The sequence below is a fragment of the Coloeus monedula genome (assembly GCF_965178545.1).
Source record: "Coloeus monedula genome assembly, chromosome: 3".
Classification (NCBI taxonomy): domain Eukaryota; kingdom Metazoa; phylum Chordata; class Aves; order Passeriformes; family Corvidae; genus Coloeus; species Coloeus monedula.
The window spans coordinates 95,869,368-95,883,186 of NC_138783.1; the positions used below are offsets into that span (position 1 = coordinate 95,869,368).

Below are 13,819 nucleotides of genomic sequence, written 5' to 3' on the forward strand. Positions count from 1 at the left end.
GAAAGATAGAGATGATAAGACTGAATAACAAATTTCTTTTACTGAGTACATCAAATTCTCCACTGCTTTCAGAGAGCTTGAGAAAAGAAGGATTAACAGATTTGGGGATTAAAAAGTTCCAGGTGAATGACAAGTTTCACCATTATTAAAACCAGCATATTTGGATAAAACTCTTTTCACAGATTCCTAATACATTTATTCACAATCTTGAAGTTATTTACCATCAAAACAACACTGTGAATAAAGGCTAAAGTCCATTTTAAAGTCCATTTTGAGCTTGGGGAGCTAAAGAACAAACTCATGATCACACAGACATTTGAGGCAGAGTGCAAGCTCCAATACAGGCGCCTCACCACAGAGGTTTATAATTTAGTCAAGGACTTATCATTTTTATTGTCAATAGATCCTATTTCTAATCCTGATTCATGTAGTATTAGCAAACACACACAGCAGTTTTGAATTCTTTACCATTAACTCTTGCTCCTAATTAGATGCAGCTACATGGAGTGGCAATTGCCCAAGAGAATTTATGAACTTGAGATGTAATTAAACCTTTCTCATTTCTATTTTTCTCTAATGTATGATACAGAGATCAGTACACAGAAAAAAAATCTGTTGGAGAAAAAAATAAAATGGAAATCTCAACTGCTGAGGCCCAAGGGAAACAGCTGAAAGGCAGGAGGTACAAATTAATTAATAGAAAGATAAATTTTCACCTGAGGATAAAGCACTGGGGATGGTGCTCCTGGAATAGCATGTGGTAAGCTCTTTCAGCACAGGAAAATATATGTGGGGGAAGCGAGGAACACAGTTTTCCAGAATTACTTAAATAAAGCTGGGTGACCTGAAAAATTGTAGAAAATTAAAATGACAAATACATTTCAAAACAATTATGTTTCGTCCCCCTAATTTGGGTATTTTGTAAAGCTTTCTAAGCATTATGAACAGAATCTCTCTAGGTATAGAGGGGATACTTTTACAACAGCTATGAAGTTCTTAATTGCAGAAAAAAGAGCTTTAAACACAGAAGGTCTAATTAAGACACAAAAGTAAACATAACTAGAAGACTTAACAATACTGGTTTGTGCATTAATAAAACAAAACCTAGTAAGCTATTTTTTAATACCTTACATCTATAGTTTCTCAATATCTTGACTTGAAAATATACAAAATGAGATATGAACATCCCATGAAAATTTAAAATTGAAATCAAACGAATAGGTTATAAACTAACTAATTTACTACATGACATCCCACAAATACTCTCTCTGCAATATAGAATAACTCCTGATAGACATAGCTGGCAACATATACTCTCCTTAAAGCCTGAGTAAATCCAAAATATCTGCTGTAGAAACCACTTTTTTTTTTTTTTTCTGAGGGTATCCTGATGTTCTCACCCCTTGCTGTCCCATGCCTGTCTTATTTATTTAGATATTAAGCTATTCAATCCTGGGGCATCTACAACACTGCAGCTGAATGAATCCTCCATATATATTCTCAGTCAGGCCTTAAGGGCTACCAGACAAAAAAAGATCAAATCCACACCAATTCTCCAGGAATCATTTCAGAATGTCACAAAGTACAAAGAAAAACCTTCACACATGTATGCTCAATGCAAAATGTTCCAAGTTTACATATTTTTCTAACACAAACTTCAAGAATATATTTGTCTTAATCAGGCACAAGTAAATTCTGCAGGAATGTAACAAAGCAGCATGACCACAGCTCAAGCACTTCTACAGTCACTAAGATACCTTCAAAGTCATACTTGCATGTTCTTTGTAGTATAATGCTATTATAATGTGTAGTGTAGTAGTACAGTGTATTTCCAGGTAAAAATGCAATAATATTATCCTCTAACAACTGCATTGAATTTCGTAAGAAGCAAAGTACATCAGTGTCTATTAATGTATGATTCTTTGTCATGTCAGAATGAATAATTGCTTATAAAATATTTATTTTAGTAGTATTCTACTGGAACGAAGTGTGGGAGGTCAGTGCACTGTAACAAAATTATGTTTGTCAAGAAGTTATGAACAGTATTTTTTAAAAAAAGAAAAACATAAAATGTCTCTGTTACTAAAATATATATATATTTTAATATTTTCATTGCATTATTCTTGTTTTAAAAATAGTATCATGCCCAAGAAGTTTGCATTCCTTTTCTTTTTGACAGCTAACAAACTACATACCTGAAACAAAAATGCTAATTAATGAGCCACATCATATAGCACGTCAGCATTTAGTGAGGAATTGACATAATCACTTTTTATTACTCTAATATATAGACCATCTACCACTTAGAGACTTTAATACAATATCAGCTAAGCTGCTGCAGTATACCAAAGCATTTCAAAAACAAAGTGGTTTTACAACCATGGTTTCTTGATCATCTGGGAAATACCTGCATAATGCACAATAGAGTGCAGATTACAATGATGAAGTGAAAGCAATTATTATCCAAGGTGACCCAAACAATTACAGGACAAAAAGTGTCTCATGATAAATTTAATTAAATAGATCTATCACAGAGAAGTAAAGATACAGTGAACATTCAGGAAACATTTTAATATGTAAACTCTTCCTCTTTACAGTTCTCTCTTGGTGCACAAAATCATGTAGCTAATATAAAATACACAGTGACAGGAAAAAATGCCAGCATCTAAAACCCTGGAGATGATAGATGATTTCCATTTTTAGAAATAAATTCAGACTCCCAACTTGGAATCTGCTGCTCCTACCATGAATGGCAAAGCATTTCCTTCTCTCAGATTTACTACTGATACATACAAAGCCATGTGACTTAGCAAACAGCCACAAATTACAATTTGCTTACCAAATTTTTAACCCTTTATAACTCTTGTAAGTTAAATAAACATATTTGAACCTTCCCTCTCAGGGAGGCTGATCTCTGTGATCTCAGTGCATCAATGGGAAGCTAAGAAGGGAGGATAAATTAACAGTTATACTAACACTATCTCTAAAATGTCTGGGTGAAGATGAAGGAGAGATCAAAACTCTTGAGTGTTTTTACACAACTCAAGTTGTCCTTGCCCAAATGCTGCCTGTGACCAGCACAAGCCACGTCCCCGTGCCTGAGCCAGGGCAGTGTTCAGCTTGTGCTCAGCATGTTGCTTTCACTGCTGTACAATATCCCAGATGAGAGGCCCGGTGTGGAGCACAGACAGACATTTTGAGCCTTTGTGCACCATCCAAGATTGCTATCTCCATAATCATGTTTTGGGCAAGGGGGTGTGAACTAAAACAACCACTGTATGAAGCATGCATCTATTTTTGTAAGTTTGACTGTGGCAGAAACCACCAAGGTCATCAGGAATTATTTTTAAACAACCAGAAGTGCTGCTGCTCATTCAAAGCGTTATCAAGATGACTGCTTTACCAATAAGACACCGCAAAAATAGCTATATCTTGGAAGACATTTTTAAATTTTTGCTAAAACACTAAAACTGAGATGCTCCCCACACAAAATGGGCATATGTGTTAATTAATTGTAGGGGTTTGGCATGTCAAATGAACTATATGAATTGTGAAAAATATCCACAATCTTTTAAAAAGAGAATTCTTACCATGGTAGAATAAATAGGAAGTTCTTTAAATGGGTTAACAAGCAACAGTATATCACCAATGTAGGTCTGAAAAAAAGAAGATACAATTGCTTTATTAAGTCATAAATTAAATTTTTAAGGAGGCTAATGGCTTTCTTCCAAATAGAACCTCAGTAAAGCCTCTTAACTCTAGCTAACAACATGCTAAACATAATTCATGAATTCTGAGCTTTTAACTCCACTGTTTGAACTTGAGATCTAAATTTACACTTTGAACAGAATTAATTAGCCTTTTTATAATAAAACTGAGTTCTTCATAACTGAAAATTATGCAGAGAAAAATTGCACTACATATATTATTGGTAGATTATTTGAAAGTTAATTTGTAACTTACCACTTGCTAAACTACAAAAATGTCATAGAATCACAGAAGCTGCTGAGTTGGAAGGGACCCACAAGGATCATCGAGTCTAACTCCTGGCATGCCTACCACATAAACAAGCTCCTCAAGGGATTTTAATGGAATAGATGACATAATTTAGAAATGCTATACTGGCTATCCAGAGCTGATACATTAAAATATATTGCTTGTGGGGTAAGATGGAGCAATTGATACATAGATGTCTTTATGCAAGTGCATGTGTATATGAACATATGAGCATGCATCTGGAAAAGCTATCCTGACTATATTAGAAAAAGTAAACCATTTAATGATTGCAAGTTTGCAAGATTTTACTATTTCATGTTTGGGGCTATTGATGGATGAGAGGCTGGACACGAGCCAGCACTGTGCTCTAGCAGCCCAGGCAGCCAATTGTATCCTGGGCTGCATCCAGAGCAGCGTGGGCAGCAGGGTGAAGGAGCGGATTCTGCCGCTCTGCTCTGCTCTGGCGAGACCCCACCTGCAGTGCTGCATCCAGCTCTGGGGTCCCAGCACAGGAAGGACACGGCCCTGTTAGAACAAGATGAGGGCCACGAAGATGATCAGAGGCCTGCAGTACCTCTGCTATGAAGATAGGCTGAGAGAGTTGAGATTGTTTAGCGTGGAGAAGGCTCCAGGGAGAACTTATAGTAACCTTCTGGTACCTAAAGGGGGCTACAGGAAAGATAGGGAGGGACTCTTTATCAGGGATTGTAGTGACAGAATGGAGAGGAATGGTTTTAAGCTGAAAGGGAAGAGATTTAGATTAGCTACTAGGAAAAAAAATTCTTTACTGTGGGTGTGCTGAGGCACTAGAAGAAGTTGCCCAGAGGAGTTATGGATGCCCCATTGCTGGAAATGTTCAAGGACAGGTTGCATGGGGCCCTGAGTTCACTGTCTTCAACTGGAAGATATCCCTGGCCATGGCAGAAGAGTTGGAACCAGATGATCTCAAAGGTCCTTTCCAAAACAAACCATTCTGCAATTGTATGCACTTAAGTGTAAGATTGTAGGTCACTCTTGCTGCTATACTTTTCACTCCACATAAATAGCTGCTGCTATATTACACTCTTACAATGCAAAAACTGCCAGGCTTCTGTCTCTGAAGAGGTCAGACAGCAAAGCATCATGCGAACAGTTCCAGTCATGCTGTCTTCTTCAAGATGAAGCATTTTGATTTGGAGAGGTGGAAAATATTGTCCTTCATAGTAAATGTACTGTTTTCCTTCTAAAATGCATCAATGTGCTTCCCTTCTCTCACCCACCCTGACTTCACTGTTGGGTTTTCCGGCAAAATGAAACTTTATAAAACTTAAAAAAACCATGAAGCAGGAAGTGTTTAGTGCTAATGACGACTTTGGTTTGTAATTGGAGCCCAAGGAATTTTCCTTCTAAGAACCAAGTCAAGACGAAAGCATCTTCAGCACTGATGCTGATACCCTACCAAAGCACTCTACCAAGGCTGCTGTTGAGCAGAATACTTAGTGATCACTGCCTACAAGTCCTGTTAAGCGAAGAGAATTCCAGAATAGAAGATCCTTGCAGATGAAATCTTCAGTATCTTAAAATAAAACTTCCTCTGTGGATCTTAATGAATTCAGTTTAAGTTATCTGGTACCTTTGAAAGTGAGATGAAGAAAAATAAATACCCATATTATGAGTATTTTTTAGGATTTGATCCATGACTCTAAACCCCAGAAATTTTTTTACCATTGAATGCCATAACACCTAAAAGTGAAGTTCCCATAATTTCAAAAGGATTCACAGCAACATAACAATTCCCCATATTCCTTTAGTCTAAACAGTGTCATCAATTTATAAATTTAAAAATAATATGCATGTTTCCCATTTGCATTCCACTCAGCTCTTCAGTAAGTTAGTAATAAGTTATGGGTAAGATATGGACAGGGATACAAAAATTTTCAAGTGCTTAACTGGATGCCTTCTGTGCTTATTATGGCCCAGACAGGAAAACTTTCCTTACAAAATCTTGATGCAACAATTTCTTTCGGTATCTAGATGAATAGCATTACATTATAATTATTTCTCTGATATTGGAAGAAATGATTAATTAAATATCCCATGCTGAATTCTAAGCTTTTAAAATCTAAATTTCTTTTACATTTCCAGTAATCATGTTCTATTAAATTGACATAATGTTAAAAATGGAAGGATCTTTCAGTGGTTTGAGAAGGAAGATTACAAAGTATGGTGGTACACCACCCCCACCAGCCACACTGATCTGAGCGACCTTAAAACACTCATTCTTGACAAGTGTGTTCATCAGTGTTTACTAACACAATTCCTCCGTGAAATAAGCACGCATAAATTGTATTCAAACCTCTCTGAAGTTATATTCCATTTTTTATATCTCCTTTTCTGATATGAACTTGAGGAATTGCAGGGCTTACACACACATACACATGCCCTCATCCATTTAAAACTAGTCTTGAGTTCGGGGCAGGCTATTGTCCAGTAGTTAAGACAGTAATCCTATTTTTCCTATTCTTTCTTTGGTCTTTTTTTAAAGCTTACTGTTGATAGGTGAACAGCAACTCACATATATCTGATTATTGTTGAAACGCTTCTGAATCTCATAAAGCAGGCTGCTGTCTGTTAGCTCACTCAGAGAAGCCAGGTCATCATTTGGAGCTGGAGGCATTAGCTTGATCTAGAAAACAAAAATTAGAGAAATAAAGTACCTTCACAATGAATCATTCTGTACCATAATGTTCCAACTTACAGTATAAACCAAGACCATTAGAATTTATGGGAAAAAATGCATTAGGAAACCAGAAAGTTGTCACCCCTAAACAATTCCACATCAATAATCTTAATCAAGGGAAGAATATAAAAATTATGATCAATGTTATGGTGTATAACTTCATGAGTCTGATGGGCTCTTAAGAGCATACCAGAGTACCATTTGAAATCCTTAAACCGATAAAGATTCTCAGATCAAATTCCATTTTCCTGCTCTCTTCATTAAATGTTTGTAGCAGAAGAAATCAGGAAATTACTTAGTGCACTTGTGAAGTATTTATTGTCCAGTATTTAACAAAGCTCTCAGACCACTCTTTATCATATGGGATTTAAAATTCTACTGGAATTTTTCTTACAGATTAGAAGTAAGAAATTGGAACTGTGTTGTTATGGAAACCAGAAGATAATCAAGAGTCCAGTTTAGCCAAAAACTGGTGAGTGAAATTGTTTAACCCTTTTGAGATTAGAGTGAATAATAAACTCTGCAAGGGTAAGTAAAAAAGTAAATGCTAATGAAACAAAAAAGATCCAAAAGACTAAGAAAAGAGACAGAAGAAAAAAGAATCAGTGAAAATGCAAATTTGGTTAAAGACAAAATAAACATTGATACATTAAGCAGTGGGCTTATAAATAGCGATCTACACTTAAAATGTAGTTTGATTGGATTTTTTATGTCAGCAAAATACCCAGAAACAGAAAATTCTTACGTGAATGATGATAGAATTAAGTTGTTTGTTCAGAATTTATTATAATAACTCAGGGTCTATTTTGAGGATGGACAATGAAGATGAAACTTCTTTCTTCTATTGTTCTGCTTTAAATGAATGTTCAGGAGAAAAGCAGACACTGCCCTTTTTTGGTGAACACCTCAGCACCTTCAGTCTCTGGCAGTGACAGGAGATCAGTGGCAGAAGCAACAAGCAGACTGGGAGATATTGGAGGGAACATGAAGCGTGCTTCTGTCATGGGGAAGAGGTTGACAAGTATTCAATGACTATGGATACTTGTGTTTAGTACTTGGGACACGACACAGAACTTCTAAACTGCAACTCTTTCCATAAGTTCAAGGTCTAGTTCAGAAAACCTGACACTGATTTCACTACCTGTGCTTTATAGGTGTATATCTACCTACGGAGAGGTTTGTTCCTCACCCCATTATAGCGAATGAAGGTTCCTCTGTCACACAGAAGATGGCATTTCTTGCTCCTTTTTGTTTTTTAATCATGGCAATTGGATGTACAGCTTACTAGAAAACAAGAATTTCACTTGGCAAAACAAAAAATTAAATTACAGTTTGCCATTTGTCTTTGATGATGTACAATGGAATACTAAAAAGAATTAACAAAAGAGTTCCAAGAACATTTTTAAGTGTCTTGTAGAGAGAGAGAGAGAGCAGAGAGACGGAAGTCTGTGGCCTCTTTTCCTTAATAATGTGCTCACCTGGCATGCAGGAACAAAACAGGCATTGGTCTTCACTGCACTCCCTTGTGTGCTATCAAAACTCAGAACATCTGTGCCATAGAATGAGTGTCTTTTAATCTATCTCTATGAAGATTAAACCTCTGCTACGTATTTGTAAATAAAAGAAGGGTTTGGATAAAAGTACTGCCCTGGGATTCTCTGTATTTTCTGAACATTCTAGCACACTTCCTTATACATTCCTGGTTCCTATCAGCTAGCACTCATGCAGATGAAACCTGGATACCATTCGTGGATCACATGACAATAATCAATTCCCATAGGTCACTTGGGCATGGCCCCATCTCTGGAGGGAGAAAATAGTTTTGCCTTACAGATGCGTACGGACTTATCCCACACAGCCCGAGGCCGGCAAACAGGCCCTGTCTTGCATTTATTTCATAATCTAGGCATGGCCAAAAATGCTCATTCTCTAGATATGGTTAGAAATGTGAAGTGTTCAGTAAAACTCCAAGTAAGGAAATCAAAGTTTAGGATTTGGCGTTTCAGCGTTTTCTACCAGACTCATTGCATCAAATGCCATAGTTCAACTAGAAAATAATCACATAGAAATAAGAAACTATATCCTTTAAACTCACAACTGATTTAACAGTAAACACTATGTACATTATTAATATCTTAAAGTCCCATTCTCATCTACTTTTCTGGGCATACATATGTGGTTTTTAGCTCAATACATCTATCTGGCTATCATTCTAATTGTCTGATGTATACCTTATGAGACAGAAAAATAGCCATACATACAGCATAAGTTCCAATATAACTATGCATCTGGAAGTGATTAGTTTTTTAGGTTTTTGTAAGGCTTACAATGAAGATTTCTATTTATTCTTTTAAATTACATACACTTAACAACATTCAGAATCTGCCCTTATAATAATCTTTAGTTATAGATATATATTTACATGCTTGTGTCACTGAAATATGTATGTATACCAGCTCTTACGTATAATATTATGTTATGCACAGCTGAGCGTTGTCTGTGTCATAACTGATATTGGAACAATCAAAAGGGCCTCAGGGGATACTCTATCACACAGTTCACGTGGCTGAAAAAACATAAACAAGAACCATAAGACAATTTTATTTTTTAAAAAAGACTCAATTAAGAGAAAGAAAATATTTGATTTATATTTATTTGCTGCACAGAGCATGTAATTCAATTCCAAGCCATTAATTTCAATCTGCTATCGAAAAATATCCTTCGCAGATGAGAGGAAGGGAAACTGAGAATATGATAAAATTCTGGAAATTATTCATACTGCTTTCTTTCTTTGGCAGCACAGATCTTGATGTTACGGATGATCAAAGAACACCTTTTACCTAGGAAAAAAGCAAAAGCTAACACAAGCCAAGAGAAGTCCAAAATGCTTTATTGATGTAGTCATTTCATTCCCATCTCCTAAGCTTCAAGTAATAAAAACTTTCATGAGAAACAGTATTTTCTTAAGCCTCTTTTCCATCATTTTGCAATTAAAAAAACCTGAAGCAATATATAATTTTGAACTGTTATTTCTTCCCAAACCAAAAAGGCTATGGGCTTTTTCTATTAAAAATACATGTTTGAAATATACTAAGATGAAATTTTTCTTTTTGATCCCTCAATAAAGGCCTAATCTGCATGCCATATTGCCTAAGAATGTATGATATTTCTGACACAAAGCATACAAAATATCATCCTGATATACTTCAATAATATATTAACATAAAATCCAAGTAATGACTCCACATAATCTACTGAAAAATTAAACAGAACATTGAGTGTAAAAAATTAAACAGAACTTTGAGTGTAGTTTGAATGCAACTGGTAAGAATAAAAGACAGTGAAGCTCATTAGAATTAGGATACCCAAAACGCAGGAACAGTGAATAAAAACTTTACTTTCCAAGTTGTGAAATCAAAAATAATAATTTTAAAAAGTGTAACACGGATAAATATCACCTTTGAAAACTAAGGTCTAAATATTAGTAAGACAAATACAGGTATGATACACATATACCTACAGTTCATAATGCATGGCAAGTAGTAGAGAATGCAATCACTGTACTTCCAGGGATTACACAATTACATCACTTCAATGAAGAAAAAATATTACATATTTTAATTTGACAAAATCTAGGGACCCTTTTACTTTCCTAAAATTTAACTGTTTCCTGAAGTGATTAAACTAGTTTAGTCTCTTTCCTTCATAAGAGCTAAAGCTCATTAAGCCCTTGCCAATTGAAAAGTTGTATTAATTATTTTCTAATGCAACAAGTAGTTCAAAACCACACTAAGATAGCACCATTTCTAACCTACCCCTGTTAGTGATAACTTCTCAGACAGGACTCTTCCTATCCTTCCATGCTAGGGAGCATCACTCCAAATTGAGCAACTACAGATATTTTTTAGTTTTCCCTGCTTCTTAAAAAACATAAGACACACACTACTAGCTTGTTTAGAGCAGAATTTCAGACTGTTTCCTGCAGAAATTTCTCAAATAAAAGAGCTAAAAGAGATTCACCTTTAAGTCTGCTCTCTTCTCTTTGAATTGTAACTATTGTGGGAAGTTCCACGGTAGTGTGGTGAAACAGCAGGAGTCCTTTTGAAAATCTGCCCTGGGACCTTGAGGAGACTCAAAGTAATGGTGGAGACTAAAATTACCAGCATGAAGGCTTCTGTTTGCTCATTTTCACCTAGAAGATTAGCTGTTCTTATTCCAATCAGTTTATGTGTGTTTTAGTACACAAACTATAAAGTAGCAGTTTAGCTTAGAGATAATGAAAACCTGAATAATTTTATCTAGGCTTACATCAAAAGAGCATCAGGCAGAAAGAAGTATCTGTGTTCTTGTACACACTTCTGTTGAACATCTAAAAGCAAGCAATAGTCTCATCAAGACCCTAAGCTAAATAACTCCCTCTCTTGCCCTACAATTATAGGAGGATTCCTCCTTAAAGTGTTGCAAGCATTCACTTTTCTGCCCAGCAGTGCTCGTCACTCGGAATGACTGTTTCCATCAAATCACATCAGTCACCAACACCAGAAACTGTAGAACATGAAAACAAGATGTAAGCCAAGTGCAAAACATGTTGTGGTATCCTCTGACTGGATAGGGAACTGAGCACTCCACAGGATTCCAAAGCTGAAGTTCTTTCACAGGCTGACTCATATCATTTACATATGGACGCACTAATTGATCTTGTACGATCAAGCCATTCCTCTGAAATGCATCCAAATAAAAAGCAGTGGAGTTTGCGTTCTTCTGCCAAGACAGAGATGCAGTTTTTTTGAACTGAACATGGCTTAAATCAAACCAATATCTTGCTCCTTTGTTATGCTTCAAACTCACAGTAAATTATTTTTAATGGAAATACCCCCCTCCTCCATCCCCTTGATTCTAAAGTAGTTTTTTCTTAAATGGCCGAATACTTCTGGAATATGTGTTTCCCAAATGCATGTAACAGAAAATAAGCCCTCTTGTATTACAGAAAAAGCCCCAAACAACAGCCCACCCTCCCTCAGAAAACAAAACCAAACACGAACAAAAAAAACCCGAAAAAAGATTAAATCCTAAATATTTAAATTTAGGACGTGCTAGATTTATAAGCAATAGATAATTGCCTCCTTTTGCATTCATCCTATACACTGAATGAGCATGTCATCCTGTAGGGAAAACTGTAACGGGTATCCATATAATCAGTGCTGGTAATCTAATACATTATCACAAGAAAAGGAGTTAACACTGCAGCGGTAAATCTGGCAATTCCTAGCTTTGAATTACAGTCACTAACTTTGCAACTGATATCCCTTATGCATTATTTTTGTTTTTTCAGTCTCCCAGGTTGTGTTTCTTTTGTAACCCGAAGTTTGAGATGCTCTGGGCAGTGCCAACAGTTGTCCCTCCCGTTGTGAACCATGAACACAGATTGAGGAGCTCTGAGCCTCCCCCACAGCCCCTGACCTGCTACCAGTAGCTGGCAAGAAGCAGCTGTTCAATTTGCAGAGGAAACTCTGCAGGCCAGACAGATTGCAGGGAGTGATCAAGGTGACAAGGCTCCACAGTGCAAATGGTATTGCTGTATGGTGAGGGAAAAAATACTATGGTCTCCAGCTTCATTAAGTTTACAACCTCCAGACCTAAGCACTCACAAAAATTTCAAGACACTGCCATTACCTGCTCAAGTTTGGTTGTGTTGTTCACAGTGACATTTTCAGATGAACTGTCTTGAGATTGCTGCTTACATAAGCCTTTAGCTGCATCTTTAAACATGGTATCTTTCTCCAGCAAACTGTCCTGCTTGGCAATCGGTAAAGCCAGCGGATTGCTACAAAGAGAATCAATAAAGCAATTAGACTCCTACTGAAGATGACAGACAATCAAATGTGGACGGCACAAGCACAGAACTGAGACACAACTCAGGGCTGAAACACAAGCTCCTACTCCAAGTACTAAAAAGAAATTGGTGAGAAATAAACTGTTCACATAGGCCAGCCTGTTCCCAAAGACACAGAGCAACATACTTTGATTTAAAATTCACCTTTATGCATGTCTTTTCTGAAGCAGAATTGAGCAAGCCAAAGAGAATATGCATGAGTCTGCTTTTGACAGCACCAGGCTGGCAAATCGATAGCCAATTTTGCAACTGAATTTAAAAAGCACGGTTAAACTACACAATACTATTTTGAAATTTAGTATGTTTTAACAAAATAAAACAGATTTTGCCACTGCAGTTATTAAAATTAAATTCCATCACTTTTTTAGCTCACTTTTAATCGGGCGATATTCAAGATACATTTTATGACCAGAAGGTGCTGTGAATTTGTGATAAGGTAAAAATAAACAAACAAAAAATCAAACAAGCAAATAGCAGACTTTTGAAATTACTCCAACAATATGCAATACTCTTCACCCACATAAAAGTTAAACCAATTCTTATACACATGGAGTTGTCTTCCCTATTGACTGTTCAGAAAATATGACACTTCTGAAAAACAACAATGCCACACTCTTGGATGATTTTTCAGAGTTGTACATCCAAGGAATTAGCAAGGAATCAGCCACAGGAGTTGAGAACACAAACATCTTAAAAAATAATCATCTGGATTCTGACAGTGCAAATGAGACAAACTCATGGAGTTTACATCAGCTCCTTGCCAAAATGTGTACATAATTTCTTTGAAAGGAAATATGGTCTCAATATGGGAATGTAGGAGTAGTTAATTCCACCATGGAATAAAGCCCAAATTTAGTTTCATACTTACTCTGTTACTTGTGTTTAATCACTGATTATTAAAAAAGCCATGATTATACACACAGTTAGCTCAAATGAATACTTATAGCTAACAGTGATAGCAACTCAGGATAAGAACTGCTCTTGGAAACAGAACTGAAACACACACATAATTTTAGAAACAAAGGATAAAGCACCTTCTAGGCAGAATTCATGGGAAAAAAAGACAAAGTAGTTTCCCACTGAATAAAAGACAGATGAACAAAACTTTTCTGTTGAGGAAACTGTCAGTCTGCAAATATTGAAAGAACTAATTTAAACATTTTATAATGAAATATTTTTTTTTTTTTTGCCTCAAGATGTTTTGCTTCAGA

General features: G+C 36.1%; 1 protein-coding gene across 1 annotated transcript in view; it reads right to left on the minus strand.

Annotated features, from left to right (window-relative positions):
* Positions 1-13,819, minus strand: part of MYO16 (myosin XVI) — a gene marked incomplete at both ends in the record, with an annotated part of 287,015 nt that overhangs the window by 157,311 nt on the left and 115,885 nt on the right. The window contains 4 exon segments of the mRNA XM_082277664.1: positions 717-844; positions 3,591-3,656; positions 6,551-6,661; positions 12,389-12,539. Coding sequence (XP_082133790.1) covers positions 717-844; positions 3,591-3,656; positions 6,551-6,661; positions 12,389-12,539 — 456 coding nt within the window.